At 48.9% G+C, this 21703-nt stretch overlaps 1 protein-coding gene across 1 annotated transcript in view; it reads left to right on the forward strand.

Moving 5' to 3' along the window:
* The first annotated feature begins 2906 nt into the window (after positions 1-2906).
* Positions 2907-21703, forward strand: part of THSD4 (thrombospondin type 1 domain containing 4) — a 235768-nt gene continuing 216971 nt past the window's right edge. Inside the window, exons 1-5 of the mRNA XM_056866032.1 lie at positions 2907-2911; positions 3023-3098; positions 7551-7655; positions 8473-8642; positions 20059-20351. Of these exons, the coding sequence (XP_056722010.1) occupies positions 2907-2911; positions 3023-3098; positions 7551-7655; positions 8473-8642; positions 20059-20351 (649 nt within the window). The remainder of the gene's footprint in view (positions 2912-3022; positions 3099-7550; positions 7656-8472; positions 8643-20058; positions 20352-21703) is intronic.

Raw genomic sequence — 21703 nt, forward strand, 5'->3', positions numbered from 1 at the left:
TTTTTTTTTTTTTGCTTGAGACAGGTATTTTTTAAAAGGTGCTAGTCTTTTTGAAAGCTTTGCATACCATGTACCCTTACAAGAACTGAACATTTTTTAAAAAGCTTTTTTTGTGTGTGTGTCTTAAGTCCGTGCCTGTAACACTTAAGCATGAGGGGAGGATAGCCCAGAATCACATCTGGTTTCCATCGACTTAAAATATACTGTTAGACAAATGATTGTAAAGTTAATTCAAAATACAGTGGGTGAAGAATCCGGGGCTATGAAATGTTGTGTTTGCATTACTTATATACACTCCCATCGTCTAGACATCTTATTTGGGTACGCGAGTGACTTTAACGGCATTATCGTAATTTAATGTTTGGTGAAATAAGTCATGGCAGCGTTTAGAGAAACTCTTGACTTTCCAGCCATGAATCACCACAGGCCGGGCATTTTGCTGCAGGCGTTTCCCCGCAGGCAACTTTGGAGCCCCAAGACAGGCGTTTTGATGGATCTCTCTGGAACAACAGTTCTCTTCATTTATCTCTTGCCTTTACTATGTCAACAAATGCTTTATAGGATTTCGAAGCCCTGTATGGTTTGGGGCCAACTCACCTGAAGGGCTGCCTATTCCCTTATCATAGAGTTGGAAGGGACCACCAGGGTCATCTAGTCTAACCCCCTGCACAATGCAGGAAATTCACAACTACCTCCCCCCTACACCCTCAGTGACCCCTACTCCATGCCCAGAAGGTGGCTAAGATGCCCTCACAACTAACTCCCCCACATACCCCCAGTGACCCATACTCCATGTCCAGAACGTGGCCAAGATGCCCTCCCTCATGATCTGCCTCACCACTACAGTCATCTTCAGTCTTTTCCCAGCTTGTTCCCATCGCATTGACAAACCCTAGCCAAGAAACCTCAAGGCAGCTTTCCACAATCCGACAATTCTCAGCCCAGGTCAACAGGGTGTCGCAAACTTCCTGTCCTCACCATAAATTGAGCAGAATAAATATTGTGGGGGGATCAGTCATTTGAGGGGACGGAAGCTTGTTTGGAGGTCTATAGAAGGAAAACTCAAGACACTGTGTTGGACGTCCAAGCATGGGCTGATGTTGGTAAGAACCACCCTCAGTCATGGTAATTAGAATTCAGTATGGCTTCTTGTGTGGTGGTGGATGGTGGAAAAGAGGATTTATCTGATTGGGGAGAGGGGGACTCTGTGAAGCAGGAATGCAGAAGCTTCTCCAGCCACGGATATCGCTAAGGGTCCAGGGATTCTTCCACATACCGTACTCATCTTTCTGTTAACTTCAGCAGTCTCTGGATGATACCTCTGCCAAAATGTTTAAACCATGTTTTATGGAGCTTGCAGTGCCCCCAAAGCAGTTCTCTTAACATAAAGACTCAAAGCAGTTCTTTTGACATAAAGACTAACACTTAGCTCTCTTAGGAAGAGTCTGAAAAACTAAGCAATTTAACCACATTGCATCTATTAATAGTGGGATATATACTTGGGTGGGTTTCTTTCTTTTTTTAAAAAATTGCTGCGTGTTAATTTCTACAACGGGGAGTTGCGCGCAAAGAAATGAAATCACGGTTCCCCAGAATCTTTTAAAGCTGAAACTTAATGTGAGCCGAAATTGCCTCTAGGTCACAGGATAGGCCTTGTGGTTAGGGAGAATTAGCCAGGGCGGGTTCGGAGAGGAGCCCCTGATTACTTGGATGGAGAGAGAAGCATGAATTGACACTCTGCCTCTGATGCTTTTTGGACACAGTCTGTGCCTTGCATATTAGGTTCAGCTGGTGGTTAAGCCCAGTACTGAAATGAGTCAGAAAATAACCCTTAACACAGCAGACAAGGTCTCTCTCTCTCTCTCGCTCTCTGTATCTTGCCTCTTCAAGGCAAGAGACATTCAGAGGTGGTTTGCCATGGCCTGCCTCCCATCCAAGTACTAACCAGAGCTAACCCTGCTTAGTTTCTGAGATTTGACAAGATCAGGCTAGCCTGGGCCACCTAGGTCAGGGCAATAAATTAAGCTCCATCAAGTCCTCAGTGGGACAGGCTTCCTCGAGAGGTGGTAAGCTCTCCTTCCCTGGAGGTTTTTAAGAAGAGGCTAGATGGCCATCTGTCAGCAATGCTGATTCTATCTTAGGCAGATGATGAGAGGGAGGGCACCTTGGCCATCTTCTGGGCATGGAGTAAGGGTCACTGGGGGTTTGGGGGGGGAGGTAGTTGTGAATTTCCTGCATTGTGCAGGGGGTTGGACTAGATGACCCTGGTGGTCCCTTCCAACTCTATGACTCATGGCAACCCCACAGGGTTTTCAAGGCAATAGATGTTCAGAGGTGGGTTTGCCATTGCCTGTCGCTGCATAGCGACCCTGGACTTCCTTGGTGGTCTCCCATCCACGAACTATCCAGGGCCAACCCTGATGGGACTAGCTTGGGCCATCCAGGTTGGGGTGCGATGTTCTCCCAGGTCCAATATTCTTACAACTCTGCCCCCCTGGCCTTCAGCGGTATGGATTGAAGGAAAGGGAGTTCAAGATGGGCCCCGCTGATTTCAGCGGTCGCTCCGTGCTTCTGATGTTTCGTTATGGGAACCGGACCTATTGATGGTTAAAACCACTTAAGATTCTGTGGGACTTTTAACAGGAAGGGAACTCGATCCGGCCCACGTTTCTGGAGATCAGAGGTGAAGCCCTGCCAGGTACTGAATTAAGATTAGTTTCACTTTTCTCACACACTGAAAAGCGGGACAGGGATGCAAAAACTCCACCAAGTCATCAATACAATCCAGATGTCTGTTCAAACCAGGCAATTTGCTTCACAAAAAGGCTGGTGTGTTTCGACCGTCCTCCCATGCCCAGTTCTTTTCTTTAAAAAACCCCCTGCAAATGTGTTTTCACTGGCGGGAAATGAGGTGCAGCCCGCGGCCGAAGCAGGTTCAAGCATTTTTTCTTCAGACTCTGCCATTTATTTGGATTTATTTTTCTGACTTCCTTCTTGACAATTCCTTGCCATCTCTTTCCAGGCGGTCTGGCAAAGGCCACGGGGACGCCTTCCAAAAAGCTTCAGTGCTGGTGACCCAGAAAGAGGAGGGCGGGTGTGTATGTGTTCATCTGCGGGGTAGCCCTCGAACTGCACAGTAAGAGATTTCCAGCTCCGCCTTGGCGTTTTGGAAACTTTCAGTCCCGAAGCAGACGCCGGCCTGCCAAACCGTTTTGCTTTCGGTCCAGCCTTGATCGTCTTTTCTTCTTCTCCGCAAAGGAGGAGGCAGGAAACTGTTACCTTAAGCTTTTTAGCTCTGATTGGCCGCAAGAACCGCCGTGATGCTCTTCCAGTCCGTGGGTAGGACCACCGCTGGGAATGGGGACGCCAACCATGCTTTCGGGTGGAATTCAGCTGCTGGGACTTTGGAGATGTCGGAACTGCGATTTTAAAGTGACGGGTCTTCTCAGTCCTCTGTGTGTAGTAAAAAAAAAAAAAGAACAATTGTCATCTAAATCAGGGCATCTTAAACTTTTCCACTCGCAACCCCTTTTTGCCCGAGAAATTTTTACGCAACCCTGAGTATATAGGTATATAAAATAGGTATACAAATCAAACGTTTACTGATAATAAATCATAAAGAAATTTATTTTAAAACAATGTTTTGGTCTAGATATAATTTCACCATTTACCGTTGCCAAATTTTTCGCGACCCCCACGTTCAGTTAGATGACCCCACATGAGGTTGCGACCCACAGTTTAAGAAGGTTTGATCTAAATCAGGGCTTCTTAAACTTTTTCCACTCGCGACCCCTTTTCGCCCGAGAAATTTTTACATGACCCCCGGTATATAGATATATATATCAGTAAATGTTTGATCTGTATACCTATTTTATATTGCCAAATTTTTCACGACCCCCACATTCAGTTAGGCGACCCCTTATGGGGTTGCAACCCACAGTTTAAGAAGCTTTGAGCTAAATAAGACTCCCTCGCCACCACCCTGAATCATTTGTCCAATTAACATAGCTTTTTTTGTCCTCTCTGGCTTGCCCCCCCACCTTTCCCTCTCCCCATTGGTTGCGACAGAAGGGCCCGGCTCCCAAAGCAAATTGCGGCAAATGAAACGTATCTAATTCCTTTGATCTCTAGCCCTTACCTGCACCCCAGGTGTCCGCTTGAAGTTGACTTGCAGGAAAAGGCTGAACCAAAAGGCATTTCTTGCTGTTTTAACCACTGCCCCGTCTCTCCCCCTCCCACCAATTAGCTCTGGCGTTAGGGCAGAACCAGCGTGGTGCAGTGGTTAAGAGCGGTGGTTTGGAGTGGTGGACTCTGATCTGGAGAACCGGGTTTGATTCCCCACTCCTCCACATGAGCGGTGGAGGCTAACCTGGTGAACTGGATTTGTTTCCCCACTCCTATGCACGAAGCCAACTGGGTGATCTTGGGCTAGTCACACTCTCTCAGCCCCACCTACCTCACCGGGTGTCTGTTGTGGGGAGGGGAAGGGAAGGTGATTCTAAGCCGGTTTGATTCTTCCTTAAGTGGTAGAGAAAGTCGGCATATAAAAGCCAACTCTTCTTCTTAAGTCAATCGTTCTGATCCAACAGGGACTTCAGGGCATAATTCCATACAATTCACCCTCCAGAGCCGCCATTTTCTCCAGAGGAACTGGTCTGTGTTCTCTGGAGATGAGTTGTCATCCCAGGATATCTCCAGGCCCCACCTGGAGGCTGGCAACCCTACGAAGTGAACCAAAGACCTAAGCTTGGAAGGATTGGTTAACCACCTCACGGCACTCCCACGCGGCTTCAAAAAAGGGTATTCTGTACAGCTGTCGATATATGTTTGACGCAACCTGCGTTGTTTGCAATGTGCGTTCGATGTGGTTCTATTCAGGATTTGCCCCAAAGCCTACTTCCAACCCCCCTTCTTTTAACATCTTAATCTACTGTACATATTGACCTGCTGCAAACAAATCTGCAAAGTTGTCAGCAAAACCGGGGGAACCGCTTGCAGAAATATAAACAAATGTTTTTTACAAAAAAAGCACAGAAATGTTAGGTGTATGAATAATATCTGTCACAGAGGACCGAGCGTGTGGAATTCAAGCCAGCGATGAGAAGAATTCCCCTATCCTCAGCCTGGAAGCAACTGCATTTTTGCGAGCATCCGTGTCGAACGTTCAAAAACGATAGAACATTTGCAGGTGTTTGGTGAGATGCTTGCTGAATATGCATTCACACAGATACACACACATGCTCAGAGGTCCCATTCCCCCCCCCCCCCACCCCTATCCGCAACCCTTACCTTTCTGAAAGGGGGAAGTCACTTAGCTACAAGGCTTAACTCTTTACACAAAGGAGAGTTTCCAACTTCAAAGTTTGTCTCATAAACCGCCCTTGGCAGTCTTCACCAGCATGTGCCATGGGTGAAACGAACCGTAGTGTTCTTGACCCCGTGAATTTAGTTGGAAGGCCGAGAGAGCTGTGATTCCTCTCGCCCCGAGAAATCCAAGAAGTCCTGAGCATGCTCAAACGGTGGTTACGCTCTGTTGCTAAATGCCATCCCCGTACCTGCTCAGGTACTCGTGGAATCCTGCCCACTTAAAATTGTGAGTGAATCATCCATGAAAGACTGGTTGAAACACAAAGAACACTTTCCTGGGAGTAAGCCTCTTGAGAAAAAGGGGGTATCCTTAGAATTGCTCTCTTGGCAACTCTTAACCCTTACTTAATTATATGAACACATTATTAGTAATTAAGAATGATGTTTGCATTTTAAAAGCAGACCCCTTCTCTGTACTTATCCTTTTGCTCACCGAATCCTGACTTGAAAAAGAAGTGTTGGTTTTTATATGCCGACTTTCTCTAAAGGGAGACTCCAGTCAGTTTTTATTTTACGGTCATCTGACCAAAAAAAAAAAAAAAGAACACATCTAATCAGAAGTAACATAAATTTGTAATAAAAACAGTATCATTCAGACAAAGAGTCCACAAAATAAAATATATCAATAAAATCCCATATCTAAAGAGGCAAATAAGCTAGCTCCTTTATCAAATTTTACCTATTTGTAAATTGCATCCTTTTGAGCCCTATATATAGCAACACAAAATTTGGCCGCACATCTCGAACTTTGTGGGTTACTATCTTCCAGTAGTTGTTGGATACAAGTTTTATCAGGTAGCCCTGTATTATTTCTTAAAATTTCTTGGATAGTCTTAGATCTTAACTCATGATAGAGAGGGCAGAATAAAAAGACATGTTCGCGGGTCTCAATTTCTTCACCGTTGCACGGTCAAGCTCTCGGAAAGAGAGAGTTTTTATATGCCAACCTACTCTACCACTTGAGACTCAAACCGGCTTACAATCGCCTTCCCCTCCCCACAACAGACACCCTGTGAGGTAGGTGGGGCTGAGAGAGCTCTAAGAGAACAGTGACTAGCCCAAGGCCGCCCAGCTGGCTTCGTGTGGAGGAGCAGGGAAACCAACCCAGTTCACCAGATTAGCGTCTGATGCTCAAGTGGAGGAGTGGGGAATCGAACCCGGTTCTCCAGATCAGAGTCCACCCCTCCAAACCACCGCTCTTAACCACTACACCGCACTGGTTCTCAGCTGGCTAGTCCAAGCATACTAGTCCCAATTCTCTTTTCTGCTTTCTTTCCTCGTTTTCTATCTACGCTTTCTTTCCCCCCTGTAAACTGGTAAGCTCCTCTCCGGTGCGGGCACCCCATTGAGAAAGCCGCGGGGCTCCCTTTTTGGATAAACCAATATTTCTTTAAGCACTCCAAATATTTCTCACCTGCACTCCCATGCTTTCAAAGGGGCCCGGGAGAAAGTTCGCTCCGGCATCTCGATACATACCTTGGAGAGGTCGATGAGAAAATACCGCTGTGCTTACATTCTGCATGCCCGAGGGAAACCCACCCCCTCGCACCCTCACTCCCTGCAGCAGAAATGAGCGGGTTGCTTTGTCGAAAGAGCATGAGGATGCCTTGATCTTGGCGGGGCGGGGTGGGGAGTGGAATCTGATTTATTTTACAAATTCAGAATGGCTCCTGTCTTTCATTGGAAGCAGAAGCAGAAGAGTTGGTTTTTACATGCCGACTTTCTCTACCACTTAAGGGAGACTCAAACAGGCTTGCAATCGCCTTCCTGTTCCCACAACAGACACCCTGTGAGGTAGGTGGGGCTGAGAGAGGTCGAAGAGAGCTGTGACTAGCCCAAGGTCACCCAGCTGGCTTCATGTGGAGGAGCGGGGAATCGAACCCGGTTCTCCAGATCAGACTCCACCGCTCCAAACCACCGCTCTTAACCACGACACCACGCTGGCTCTCAGCAGGTCCAATTCTGCTCGCTGGTCCGATTCTGCTTGCTGTCTCCACCACCTTATCAAGATCATTTGGATATCAATTTTATTCTTTCTGTAATTAATGTTTCCTTTATATACCTACTGGTTGTGGAATTGTAATAATAAAGAACTGGACACTCGCCCACTTGCTTGGGGCAAAAAAAAAAGACCATGGGCAGGCGAACCGCCTGCCTCCTCAACTTGGTTCTCACCTGAACAGGTGTGGCCCCCGGGGGTTCAGAAACTTCCCATGCAGCTGGCCTCTCTGCAAGCAAAAGCAGAATTGGACCTGGTGACAGCCAGCGTGGCGTGGCGGTTAAGAGCTGTGGGTTGGAGCGGTGGGCTCTGATCCGGAGAAACGGGTTCGGTTGCCCACTCCTCCGCACGAAGCCAGCTGGGTGACCTTGGGCCAGTCACAGCTCTCTCAGCCCCACCTCCCTCCCAGGGCGTCTGTTGTGGGGAGGGGAAAGGAAGGCGGCGGTCAGCCGGTTTGAGTCTCCCTTAAGTGGTATGAATGAATGATTTTATTATTACGGCAACAGCCAGACAAACTACAAACCTTATCAGTTAAAATCGCAGTGGGTTGCCGTGTTAGTCTGTTTGCAGTAGTCAAAAAGGGCAAGAGTCCAGTAGCACCTTAAAGACTAACAAAAATATTTTCTGGTAGGGTATGCGCTTTCGTGAGCCGCAGCTCACTTCTTCAGATACAGTTAAAATCGATTACATAAATAAATAATTAGATTAAAACCTCTCTATACGTAATACAGATAAAGTTGTACCAATTAAAAATCACCATATCCGCAAGGCATATAACGATTAAAATCAATTTAAATCGCTAATACCCTTCTCCGAACGAATTTTAATAGCTACGGAGCGATACCTGGCCACTTGCAAGGATCGCTGAGGGTCTCCCTCCCGTAAGAGGAATTTAATTTTCCCTTCCTCTGAACTAGTCTCCATCCTGTCAATAAGAGGTAGAATTAGCTTCGGACGGATTCCCTCCTAAAAAAGACATCCCCCTTAAGCGGTGGAGAAAGTCGGCATGTGAAAACCAACCCTTCTTCTTCTCCCCAAACCGCTGCAGAGCTGATAAGAAGGGTTTTCTGCAGCCCTGTTGGGCATCTGAGCTGTTAATTGGACAGGGCTGGGGGGGGGGGTCAGGTGTGCCCAATTCGGACCCTAACGAGAACGAGGCCGGCCCTCCTGGCTTTCGCCTCAGCGCCGGCCGAGGGGCTTTGGGGCCGAAGCGGGGGCCCCGGAGCCTTTGGCGGCGGTCCCTTTCCCTTCTCCTCGAGCCCGTCTTGGAGGGCAGGTAAGGCTTTTTGTGGCTGGCGGGGTGGGGTTTTTGGCTACAGCGGCCAAAAGGGCAGCGGGACACCTTGGAGACGGACAGGTGTCTGGCGGCAGGGAGGTTTTGGTGAGCCGGAGAAGGCTTTGGCCGAAGCGAGGCCGCCGGTAAGTCTGCTGTCCTTGCTGGGAGTGTGAAGTCGTTTCCAGCTGATGTGGATTAATGTGAATTAATGACCTCCAATGTGAATTAATGTGAATTAATGACCTCCAAAAGTGAATTAATGACCAACGTGAATTAATGTGAATTAATGACCTCCAACGTGAATTAATGCGAATCAAAGCCCTCCAAAATGTCCCATCTTTGACAGCCTCGCTCAGGTCTTGCAAATTGAGGGCCGGCGGCTTCCTTTATTGAGTCAGTCCATCTCTTGTTGGGTCTTCCTCTTTTTCCTGCTGCCTTCAACTTTTCCTAGCATGACTGTCTTTTCCAGTGACTCTTGTCTTCTTGTAATGTGACCAAAATACGATAGCCTCAATTCAGTCATTTGAGCCTCTAGGGAGAGTCCAGGCTTTATATGTTCTAGTGGGGTCGCCATAAGTTGGCTGCCACTCTTTCTCCGAGTCATCCTTTTTGGTGTGAGGCACTCCCGTGGACAATGTGGGAAGTGTTGTGTGGCCCGAGGGGTTAGCGTTGCTTTTTGAAAGCTCTGCTTTCTGAGGAATGTGGTTGCGTATCTCCTCCGTGTACCGCTGAAGGGCGTTCTTCTGGCATTAAGTCTCAGGGAACTCTTGGTCTCTCTGCTGACAGAAAATCCTCCGCCTGGAGCAATCAAGCAAGTCAGGAAGGAAGAATTTTATGTGGGTTCTTTCTTTCTTTCCTTCTTCCCTCCCTCCCTCCCTCCCTCCCTCCTTCCTTTCTTTCTTTCTCCCTTCCCTTCCCTTTCTTTCTTTCTTTCTTTCTTTCTTTCTTTCTTTCTTTCTTTCTTTCTTTCTTTCTTTCTTTCTTTCTTTCTTTCTTTCTTTCTTTCTTTCTTTCTTCCTTTCTTTCTTCCTTTCTTCCTTCCTTCCTTCCTTCCCTTCCTTCCTCCTTTCTTTCTTTCTTTCTTTCTTTCTTTCTTTCTTTCTTTCTTTCTTTCTTTCTTTCTTCCTTCCTTCCTTCCTTCCTTCCTTCCTTCCTTCCTTCCTTCCTTCCTTCCTTCCTTCCTTCCTTCCTTCCTTCCTTCCTTCCTTCCTTCCTTCCTTCCTTCCTAGTGGCTAAAGGCTTGCAGTCAATCTACTGTGAGGATGGGCAGCTCTTTTCAGAGCAGGTGGGTGGAGCAGACCATAAACTGTGATCCGGGTTCGAAAAGCTGGCTGCTGACTTCCGAGCTTGCAGGCCTGTGGCGAACCTGTGTGGTGTAGTGGTTAAGAGCGGTGGTTAGGAGCAATGGACTCTAATCTGGGTAACTGGGTTTGATTCCCCACTCCTCCACATGAGCGGCGGAGGCTAATCTGGTCAACTGGGCTGGTTTCCCCCACTCCTCCACATGTAGCCTGCTGGGCAACCTTGGGCTAGTCACAGCTCTCTTAGTCCAATTGCCAAAGTGGCCAGTTTCTCCAAGCAAACTGATCTCTATCGGCTGGAGATAAGCTGTAATAGCAGATCTCCAGCTAATACCTGGAGGCTGGCAACCCTTGGGGGCCCTCACCTCTTCAGGGAGGCCGTTCCACAGAGCCAGGGCCACGATGGAAAAGGCCCTGCTCTGGTGAATGCCAGATGGGCCACCCTAAGTGATGAGGCAGCCAACAGATGGCTGTCTGATGACCATAGCTGGCACACAGGGACAAACGGAAGGAGATGCTTTGTGTTCCCCGCCTCGTTCCCTATCTTGCCCTCCCGTAGCAAATTATAGGTTGTACAGTCCTCGGGACAGACTTCGTTCCTCCCTGTCAAGTTCTGTGGCCGTCTGATGACGCTATGTGAATCCTCGCAAAAGGTCAAGAATTTGACATTCCCTTCCCTTGGGATGAGCTCTTCTGCATTGAGTCTCCCTTTGTGCACCGTGTGTGTTTTGTTTTGCAATTTACGAGCCTGCGCCTCTGCGTGCCCTGTCTTGTGGAGGCCGCAGCAGCTGCCAAAAGGGCTGATGTGAGTTAGAGGATTCCAGAATGGAGCAGATCTGGCTTCCCAGGCCTCAACGGCGGGAAGCGGCTGGTTGACTATACAAGAGCCCCCTTTTTCCTGCAACCGGGTGCAAGATTCTTTTAAAGGCTGCCGTGTCGGTTGCGTGGGAAGAGGACGGTGTCCTCCCGCCCCACCGGGTAGGTCGAAACAGGTAGAGTTGTAGGGTTGCCAAATCCCCCATCGCCACCGGCAGGAGATTTTGGGGGCAGAGCCTGAGGAGGGCGGGGTTTGGGGAGGGGAAGGACCTCAATGCCATAGAGTCCAGTTGCCAAAAGTGGCCATTTTCTCCAGGGGACCTGATCTCTATCGGCTGGAGATCAGTTGTAATAGCAGGAGATCACCAGCTAGTACCTGGAGGTTAGGAAATCAACAGCCCACAAGCTCAATGCGTCACAATATTCTATGATTGTTTTACAAATTTCTTAATGCAGTATAAATTTTCACTTCAGTATGCTTTATAAATATATACACAAACGAACCATTTCTCAGGCTTTGACGATGCCAATAAAGAAAAGGAGACCGTGATATAACTACTTGTATTACAGCACCTTTGGTTTGCTTTCTTGGTAGTAACTGGAGGTTGGCAACCCTAGCTGGAGATCAGTTGTAATAGCAGGAGATCCTTCATTCATAAACTTTTAATGGCATATAAATTGTTACAATTGATACGAACAATGGTCATAAATCTTAAAACCGATAAGATAAAATCATAGCCAGTAACATCAGATATCAGAGGTTATACGTTTTTGGACATTTAGCACTTCTACTAAAAAATTGGCGACATCCACAGTAACCTCTGGAACTGAATCATTCATTAAAAATTGACATTTAACTTTATTAGACAGGTAAAACTTGGGATGTAACCAGTTTTTTAACCATTTTCTACGAGGTGTTTCATATAGAGGGCAATCACATAAAATATGTTCAATTGTATCCAAGGAATTTGAATTACAGGGGCAAGTCCGTTCATGAATTGGGATTCGATGGAACCTAGTAGCAGGAGATCTCCAGCCACTACCTGGAGGTTGGCATCCCTAGTGCAGTGGCAGATGCTCCGTTCTGTGTTGGCTTCTAGTGGGATCCTTCCTGGGCCGTTTGCTCTCCTGAAGGGGGTGGAGGATGAGAAGTAGGAATGCAGTCCTGGGAAGGGAAAAGGCGAGCACCTAGCGTGCTAGATTTGGCAGCCCTTTCGGCTGCCCGTGCCAGCACCCGACCGGCACCCGTTTTTTCGGCACGGCGGGGCTGAAGTCATTCATCAAACGCGTGGCAAAACAGACAAAATTTATTACTTTTCATGGCTCTGCCTCGGGTCCAATCAAGCCTTTTCTCTAATTAAAACATTTCACAAGGTCTGCCCTTCCCTTTCGGCCTTTACGCCCTCCCAAAGTGGAGAAACCGAAGCGCCGGCAGCACAAGAGCTATTTATATTCTTTAAAGAGCTGGAACGTTTTCCAAAGCGCGTGAAAATTCCTGCGTTTTTGGGCCGGAGAGCGCTGCCGTAAAATGATGAAGGAGGAATCTCCAAGGAAAGAAAATCTTTTTGGTGCAGGGAAATTTTTAAGCAGCCCTGGCTCCACCTCTTGTATGCCTTTGCCAGGGGGAAGGGGGCTCTTTATACCTCTTTATTTTAGGTAACCCAACTTTTTTGACCCTGTGGGCACCTTTGGGATTCTTACCCAGCGTGGTGGGCGCAGTCACAAAATGGCTGCGGCAGGAGGTGGAGCCAGCCACAAAATGACTGCCGCAGCTTACCTTCAGTCTCACGGTGAAGATCTTTAGGGAAAATTATATTTATTTAATTCACTTATACCCCGCCTTTCTCCCGGTGGAGACCCAAAGCATCCTCCTCTCCTCTGTTGCATCCTCACAACAACCCTGTGAGGTAGGTTAGGCCGAGAGGGTGTGCCTGGCCCAAGGTCACCAAGCAAGCTTGCACGGCATGAGTGGGCATTCGAACCCGGGTCTCCTAGATACTAGTCCAACACTCTTAACCACTACACCACACTGGCTCTTAGTGTTGCCAGGTCCCTCTTAGCCACTGGTGGGAGTTTTTTGGGGCGGAGGTTGAGGAGGGTGGGGTTTGGGGAGGGACTTCAATGCCATAGAGTCCAATTGCCAAAGCAGCCATTTTCTCCAGGTGAACCGATCTCTATCGGCTGGAGACCGGTTGTAATAGTGGGAGATCTCCAGCTAGTACCTGGAGGTTGGCAACCTTACTGGTTCTCCATCTTTTTGGCTTTGGCCTGCTTGGCAGGCGTGAAGCTTCTGAAAGGGCAGTAAGGTAAAAGGAAAAGGTCCCCTGTGCAAGCACCGGGTCATTCCTGACCCATGGGGTGACGTCACATCCCGACGTTTCCAAGGCAGACTTTGTTTGCGGGGTGGTTTGCCAGTGCCTCCCCCAGTCATCTTCCCTTTACCCCCAGCAAGCTGGGTCCTCATTTCACCGACCTCGGAAAGGTGGAAGGCTGAGTCGACCTCGAGCCAGCTACCTGAAACCGACTTCCGTCAGGATCGAACTCAGGTCGTGAGCAGAGCTTGGACTGCAGTACTGAAGCTTAACACTCTGCGCCACGGGGCTCCTTGAAAGGGCGGTAGGCCGTGCCTTAATTCAAGACCTTTATGAGCTCCTAGGTTTGACGACGGACCCTGTGTTCAAGATCCGCATCTATTTTTGCCCTCGCAGGAGCTAACCGTGCCCCGCCCGGCCGTAAATAAAGCCCTGTACCCAATGCGCCATTGTAGCTTGAATTTTAATAGGTAGCTTTTGGCTCCGGTGCGAGCTGTCTTGGGAGGCAGAGCCATGCGTGCTTGGCACGGCTCGCTGCGTGAGGCCAATGCTTTTGCCATGCAAGGGCCCCCTCCCTGTGCTAGCCCCCCCCCTCAATGCGCCTGTTTGGTTTTGTAACCGGGTTTTAATTAAACCACCCCGAAAGAGCTGGAAGCCAAGGGAGGGGGAGAACCTGAAACACAGGACAGCCACAGTTTGAGCAGCTGCGTGAAGCCTAGAGGCGAGGGCTTATTTTCCAAACGTTCTCCGAATGTAGGGTTGCCAACCTCCAGCTACTAGCTGGAGATCTGGAACTACAACTGATGTCCAGATGAGACAGATCAGTTCCCCTGGAGAAAATTGCTGTTTTGGAGGATGGACTGTATGGTATTTTACGCTGCTCAAGTCCCATTCCCTTGCGAACCCTTGCTCTCCTCGGGCTCAACCCCTCCACAAAAAAAAAACTCCAGGAATTTCCCCAAACTGGAGTTGGCAACCCTAGCAGGGCTGTTGTTACCGCCCGTCGAGGTAACCTGTTGGATTTTACTCTTTGCCAGGGACAGGGCAACAGACGTACAGTGTCCAGATCACGCGAAGTGATGGTATCGCTTTACTCTGCTCGGGTTAGACCTCACCTACAGTATTGCGTTTAGTTTTTGGGCACTGCAATTTAAGAAAGATGCAGACAAGCTGGAATGGGTCCAGAGGAGGGCAACGAAGATGGTGAGGGGTCTGGAGACCAAGTCCTATGAGGAAAGGTTGAAGGAGCTGGGTATGTTTCGCCTGAAGAGGAGAAGACTGAGAGGGGATAGGATAACCATCTTCAAGTACTTGAAGGGCCGTCATATAAAGGATGGTGCCGAGTTGTTCTCTGTTGCCCCAGAAGGTCGGACCAGAACCAACGGGTTGAAATTAGAGTTTCCATCTAGACATTAGGAAGAATTTTCTAACAGTCAGAGCGGTTCCTCGGTGGAACAGGCTTCCTCGGGAGGTGGTGAGCTCCTTCCCTGGAGGTTTTGAAGCAGAGGCTAGATGGCCATCTGTCAGCAATGCTGAATCTATGACCTTAGGCAGATGATGAGAGGGAGGGCACCTTGGCCATCTTCTGAGCACGGAGTAGGGGTCACGGGGTGGGGGGGGAGGTAGTTGTGAGTTTCCTGCATTGGGCAGGGGGTTGGACTAGATGACCCTGGTGGTCCCTTCCAACTCTATGATTCTTGGGCATTGTTACCTGGGAAGGGTGCTGCAGCCCTGAAAGCGACAGGAAGCATTTTTCATGTATGACTTAATGGTGGAGGGGAGGGAGGGGAGTAAATAGTGAGATAAATGAGGTATAAAGTTTAAGAGGAAATAAGAAGGGGGATTTGTTTTTTGTTTTTTTTTAAACAGCCTTTTTAGCATGCTGTTAATGCGGTTCTGACATGTCTTGGCAAGCAGGCGCAACCCGACAAAGAGTCTGGAGCGAGTGAGGCTATCCATCATTTGCCCCTTTCCCCCGTTAAATGACATTGCAACGGCGTCGCTGTTCAAACAGCTCTTTCTTGTGCAACGGTTCTCGCCCTCGGCAGGTTAGCTCCGGAGAGTCGCTTGTCAGGAAGGAAAAAGACCAGATTCCTGATGCAAAGTTGTTTTTATCCCAAAGTCAATATTTCTGAACCTACAATGAGTCCCCCCCCCTCTCTCCCTGTTATGGTGCCACAGGTCTGTTATGGCCTGCTCAGGTTGTCATGGTAGCGGAGGAGTAGGGTTGCCAACCACCAGGTGGGGCCTGGAGACATCCCAGAATTACAGCTGATCTCCAGATGAGAGACATCAGTTCCCCTGGAGAACATGGGAGGGGCCGTGGCTCAGCGGCAGAGCATCTGCTTGGCATGCAAAAGGTCCCAGGTTCAATCCCCGGCATCTCCATCTAAAGGGACCGGGCAAGTAGGTAATGTGAAAGACCCCTGCCTGAGACCCTGGAGAGCCGCTGCCGGTCTGAGTAGACAATACTGACTTTGATGGACCAAGGGTCTGATTCAGTATAAGGCCGCTTCAGTGTGTTCATGGCAGCTTTGGAGGGTGGACTCCATGGCATTATACCCCGCTGAGGTCCCTTCTCTCCCCTGGCTCTGACCCCAAATCTCCAGGAATCTCCCAACCCAGAGTTGGCAACCCTGGGCTGATGGAGGTGATTGTTCTGCCTACTTTGTTTCTCATCTGGATTTTTTTAAAAAAATGTAATTTTTACCGTAGTGCTTGTCAACCCATTGACTCTTTACCTGCCGCTCTTTCCCCTCCAAACTCAGTGGTGTCTGTACCTTTCAAAAGTAGTCCAAACTAGTTATTATTCTCTATTTTATTTCTATAAAAACAAATCAGTGGGTTATAGATCAAATCAAGCCTGAACTGACCCTAGAAGCTAAAATGACTAAACTGAGGCTATCGTATTTTGGTCACATCATGAGAAGACAAGAGTCACTGGAAAAGACAATATTGCTGGGAAAAGTTGAAGGCAGCAGGAAAAGAGGAAGACCCAACAAGAGATGGACTGACTCAATCAAGGAAGGCACGGCCCTCAGTCTGCAAGATCTGGGCAAGGCTGTCAAAGAGAGGACATTTTGGAGGACTTTGATTCATAGGGTTGCCATGAGTTGGAGGCGATTTGACGGCACTTAACACACACACACATTTCTATAAACCTCCGTGAGCGTATCCCGAAAAGGCGTGGATATACCGTTTAAAAATTAATAGTATTTTAGGGGAAAGTTTTGGTTTGGGCTGGGCTGCAAGCTGCCCCCGCTGGTGGCAAAGTCCCAGGGTGACCCCCCGTAAACACAACTGGGGTGTGGTTGGGCAAAGCCCCCAATCCCCACTGCCCTGAATAAGCACTTACATAACCGGTCTTCTTCTGGCGAAGTCCTGTTCCCATCTGTCTGTCTTAATTTGTAGCAGAACAACAGACCTACCACGAGTCGGCTGCCGTTCCCAAGGGGGCTGTTGGAAATCTGCAACCCCCCTTATTTGTTTTTCTTTTATGTCATATAATTCAAACCTTGTATCCTGTTTTATATTTCTGAATGCAATAGACATACACACAATGCTGGTTTTTTTCCCCCTAATGGGGAAATGATTTGGTTCAGTACAGTTGCTGGGAGGTAGAGAGCTATTCGAAGAAGGAGGAGGAGGAGGATTTTTATATGCCGACTTTCTCTACCACTTAAGGCAGAATCAAAGTGGCTTCTCCTCCCCACAACAGACACCCTGTGAGGTAGGTGGGGCGGAGAGAGTGTGACTAGCCCAAGGCCACCCAGCTGGCTTCATGTGTAGGAGCGGGGAAACCAACCTGGTTCACCAGATTGGCGTCTGCCGCCCATGTGGAGGAGTGGGGGAATCAAACCCGGTTCTCCAGATCAGAGTCCACCGCTCCAAACCACTACACCATGCTGGCCCAGCAGAGGGTTTGCAATCAGGTGGCCACTTCCAAATTGGACCCAGACTGGTTTGGGTGGAAGATATTCAGCAGATACTCTGGCTCCTTCTGGGTCTGAGATTATTAACCCCTTATTTCACAAAAAAGGGGGTCAAGGTGTATACATGTGAAGGGGAGATTCGGTGGAATTCTTGGGACACCAGATTGGGGGATCCAAGGGGCATATTCTCCCCCCTCCCATCTTCTTATACGTTCCTTGTTTAATGTACTCAATTCAGATCCACATACCATCCATTTTACCCACTCAGTAAATTTGTATGTGGCAAATGAACTGAAATGCATGAACGGCTACAGTGATCTCAGGAAAAGGAGGCCAGGAATTCAGCATAGCCCCCTCCCAGGGTAGATATGTTGGCATGAAACACATTTCCTCCCTAGTAAACACATTGTATAAGGCTATAGTGACGAGTGATTTGCTTTATCTGATCTGATACGATCCAAGGATCCAAAAATAAATCCTTAGATGCCATTAACCTTTGTTTGATATTCCCCCCCGAACAGATGTAATTATGTTCTTTCGAAATGATGTGCAATTAGAGAGAGGTTTTTTTTTTAAAAAAAAAAACCCCTTTGCATTAAAAACTATTTGAAGGGACTTGGAGCCAAACTAGTGCTGATCCCGGGGCAAAAGCATTGAGTCATAAATGGGGCAAAGTGTAAAAGCTAGGGAGGAGAAGGGAAAGCTTGTACTTGGCTCGCGGCTGGGAGTGTGCTTTGCAAAATCCGTGATTTAATCTCCAGTTTAAAAAAGATTCTCTGAGGGCTTATCTATGCACTATTCACAGGTCTACTCTGGGTCCTATGAAGAAGAAGAAGAGTTGGTTTTTATATGCCGACTTTCTCTACCACGACTTTCTCTACCAGCTTGCAATCACCTTCTCTTCCCCTCCCCACAACAGACACCCTGTGAGGTAGGTGGGGCTGAGAGAGCTGTAACTTGCCCAAGGTCACCCAGCTGGCTTCATGCGTAGGAGAGGGGAAACAAATCCAGTTCAGCAGATTAGCCTGCGCCGCTCATGTGGGAGGAGTGGGGAATCAAACTCGGTTCTCCAGATCAGACTCCACCGCTCCAAACCACTACACCACGTTGGGAGTTCCCTGTTGAAACTTAGGTTCTCTCAGGCACCCGGGGCCCCAATTTGGACTCGAATCCAGGGGATGTGGGGTTTTTAAAGCGGAGGGTAGATGGCCATCTGTCAGCAATGCTGATTCTGTGACCTTAGGCGGATCACAAGAGGGAGGGCATCTGGGCCATCTTCCGGGCCTAAAGTAGGGGTCACTGGGGGTGTGGGGGGAGGGAGGTAGCTTTGAATTTCCTGCATTGTGCAGGGGGTTGGACTAGATGACCCTGGTGGTCCCTTCTAACTCTATGTTTCTATGGCCATTTATTCATGGTAACTAGCAGCGTGTTCCAGGCTGAATTGCCTCACATATTTTTTTGAATTTTGCACACTGAACCATCATTCCAGAAGTGACTGCAAAGCCGGCGCATGCCTACTTCGCATTACTGAAGAGCCCATTTAACGCGACCTTTGGCGTTTGCTGTGAATAATCCCCCTCAAGGAACGATGCAAAACAACAGAGGCGCGTTAGCTATGCACATGCGAATGGCTCTGCAAACAGGAACAAAGGAGCAGGTGAGGGGGGGAGTGGAACTTCTCTTGCGTTGGGACTGTGAAAAGGCATTTTTAAAGTTGCATTTTAAAAAAGGGCTTTGAGTGAGCATCAAAACTGACCGCGCATAAATGGCTCAGGATTCTAGGGTCCTTTATGCACGGGAGGTTTTGCCTTGGATTTGCCACTCGGTGCACATTTTCCCCATCCGAATTCTCGAAACTCTGCATGGGGGCTTATTGTTGAGTTTGGAGAATTTGGATGGGGACAATGTCCATGGAGAGAGCAGCAAATTCAGAAATTGGTTCCTTTCATCATATTTGGTGGACTTGTGAAAAAGCCAAGAAATTTTGGGAAATGATATACGAGGAAATAAGGTTGACTTTACAACAGAATATACTTAAAACACCTGAAATGATGCTATTAAGTATGATACCGGATACTATTTTGACATAGAACTTTTTTGAAATATGCCACCACAGCTGCACGGTTGATATATGCAGCAAAATGGAAGACTGGTGAGATACTGGAAAAAAAGGACTGGATAAATAATATGATGGAACTGATGGAGATGGCTAAACTCACTGCTTATATCAATCAGACTGATAATGCACAATTTTGGGGGGAATGGGAGGTGTGGAAAAATTATTGTGAAAATTACTTTTTGATCGGACAATTTAAAGGATACTCTTTGATTTAATCCCTTGCATTTACTTGGTATAATGGTTATATTAAGAAATTATATGAACATTAACTAGTCCAAATAAGATAAGTATGAAGTGATTAAATAGAGGGGGGTTATACTGTTAGCATAAGTATATACAATTTAATTTTGGACAGAAGAGAGTGTAGGGGAAGTCACTCTCTTTTTTATTTTTTGAATTAGAAACTTCTTAGACTTTATAATATTGTCGAAGGCTTTCACAGTCAGAGTTCATTGGTTCTTGTAGGTTATCCGGGCTGTGTGACAGTGGTCTTGGTTTTTTCTTTCCTGACGTTTCGCCAGCAGCTGTGGCCGGCATCTTCAGAGGAGCAACACTGAAGGACAGCGTCTCTCAGGGTCAAGTGTGTAGGAAGAGTAATATATAGTCAGAAAGGGGGGGGGGTTGAGCTGAGTCATTGTCCTGCAAAAAGTATCAAAAAGGACCTTTTTGCAGGACAATGGTTCAGCTCAACCCAACCCCTTTCTGACTATATACTCTTCCTACACACTTGACACTGAGAGACGCTGTCCTTCAGTGTTACTCCTCTGAAGATGGCTGACACAGCTGCTGGCGAAGCGTCAGGAAAGAAAAAACCAATTATTATTATTTTTAAAAAAGAGAGCAGCAAATCCAAGGCAAAACCTCCCGTGCGTCAATGCCCTAGGAACCGGTTTGGACCCGGGCTTAACCCTGCCGCACCGACGGGCTTCCCGCCAGGTGGCAGCAGAAGCCGCGGCCGCGGCCGGCGCGGGTGCGCTTTTACGCGCCGGTGCGCCTCTGGCGCTGCCGCGGACCGCCGGTGCCTTTCCCCCGCGCCGCGCCGTCGAGAGCAGCCGCCCGGGGAGGGCCGCTTTCCTCGGGGCAGCCGCCGCCCCTGAGCCTTGCCGGGCTTCCCCTCCCCGGGCTCCGGGGGTCCCCCGCCGCAGAGGACCCCTCTGGCCGTCCCATGCGCCGCTGCAGCCCGAGCCGGCCTCCGCGTGGACCTCCCCTGCAGCGCCCAGGCAGAGCAGGTACGGAGCGGGCTTGGCTACGTCTGACCCTCTCCTGGGCCACCTCGACTTAATCACTTTATACTTTCTCCGGGGGGGGGCGGCCCTTGCAGACCCCCCACCCACACCTGTGGCGGTGCTCTCCCCGTCCAAGGCGCACGGGAGGGGCTCGCCTTGGATGCGCCGCTCTCCAGACGCGCCTTTCCCCCCACCCGGGTCCCCAAAACTCTGTTGTTGAGTTTGGAGGGTTGGGCGGGGGGCAAACGGGCATCCAGAGAGCGGCAAGTCCAAGGGGAACCCCCCGCCCCCCTGCGCTTTGGGGTCTCGGGGCGAGCTGGCTTCTTCACCTGGGAGGGAGGGAAAGGTGCGTTTGGGACCGCAGAGGGGCGGCTTGCCAAAAACAAAAAGGGGGTCCAGGTGAGCGTCGGAGGGGCGTGGTGGGCGAGGGAAGGAGGCACAGCCAGGATCGCACGCTTCGTTTTAACCCCCTCCTGGTGAAATCCGGGGGGGGGGAGACCTGCTGCAGACTCCCAAGCGTTGAGAATCTAAAGCGTAGGGCTCTTCCCATTTACAGCCTGAATCTTGCTCTCCCTTGGGAAAAGAGGCATTGTTTGCATTCAGAACACCTGCTGTGCAGGTCCTAAATCTGCAGGTCTGGAGAAGAATAGGACATCCCCCCCCCCCTTGCCACTGGCCATTTATGCATGGGAGGTTTCCCCTTGGATTTGCCGCTCTCCAGATGCACATTTCCCCCACCCGAATCCTCAAAACTCTTCACGGGGTCTTATTTTTTATTGTTGAGAATTCGGGTGGGAAAAACGTGCATCTAGAGAGCGGCAAATCCAAGGCAACACCCCCCTCCCCCATGCATAAATGTCATTCTGTTCTGTGCAACCGGGCTCTAGGGCTCTCTTGTTGGTCTTGGATTCTCTGGTTCGTCGGCATTTACTCCCCCCACTTCCCGAAGAGATTATTTTGGAACTGTCCCCCCTCTACTCTCCCCGCCCTAGGCAACATCTAGGGGGTTCTTGTGTGCGTGTGTGTTTTTTGGGGGGGGAGAGTGTCGTCTCTTGGCTCGGCTCCACGGTTAACTCTGGAAGTCTCTCGTGAGAGGGGGAGATAATGGGAGAAGCTGACTCCAGACAGCACGAGAGGGAAAATGTCTGCTTTTTAAAAGAACATGCAGAATTAATTACCCCGCCGTTCCCACTCTGGCAATGGAGACGCAGGGCCAAGGTTTGCATTCCAGCAGAAAAAAACGGTGTCAAAAGGAATCTGGGAGTCGGTTCTGAATCCCTCCGCCCTTCTGCCACAGATAGGGCACGTGGGGTCTGTCACACTGGTATGTGGAATTTTGCAAAGAAGAGCTGGCC

Source organism: Euleptes europaea, chromosome 20 (genome assembly GCF_029931775.1).
Source record: "Euleptes europaea isolate rEulEur1 chromosome 20, rEulEur1.hap1, whole genome shotgun sequence".
In the NCBI taxonomy this organism is placed as follows: domain Eukaryota; kingdom Metazoa; phylum Chordata; class Lepidosauria; order Squamata; family Sphaerodactylidae; genus Euleptes; species Euleptes europaea.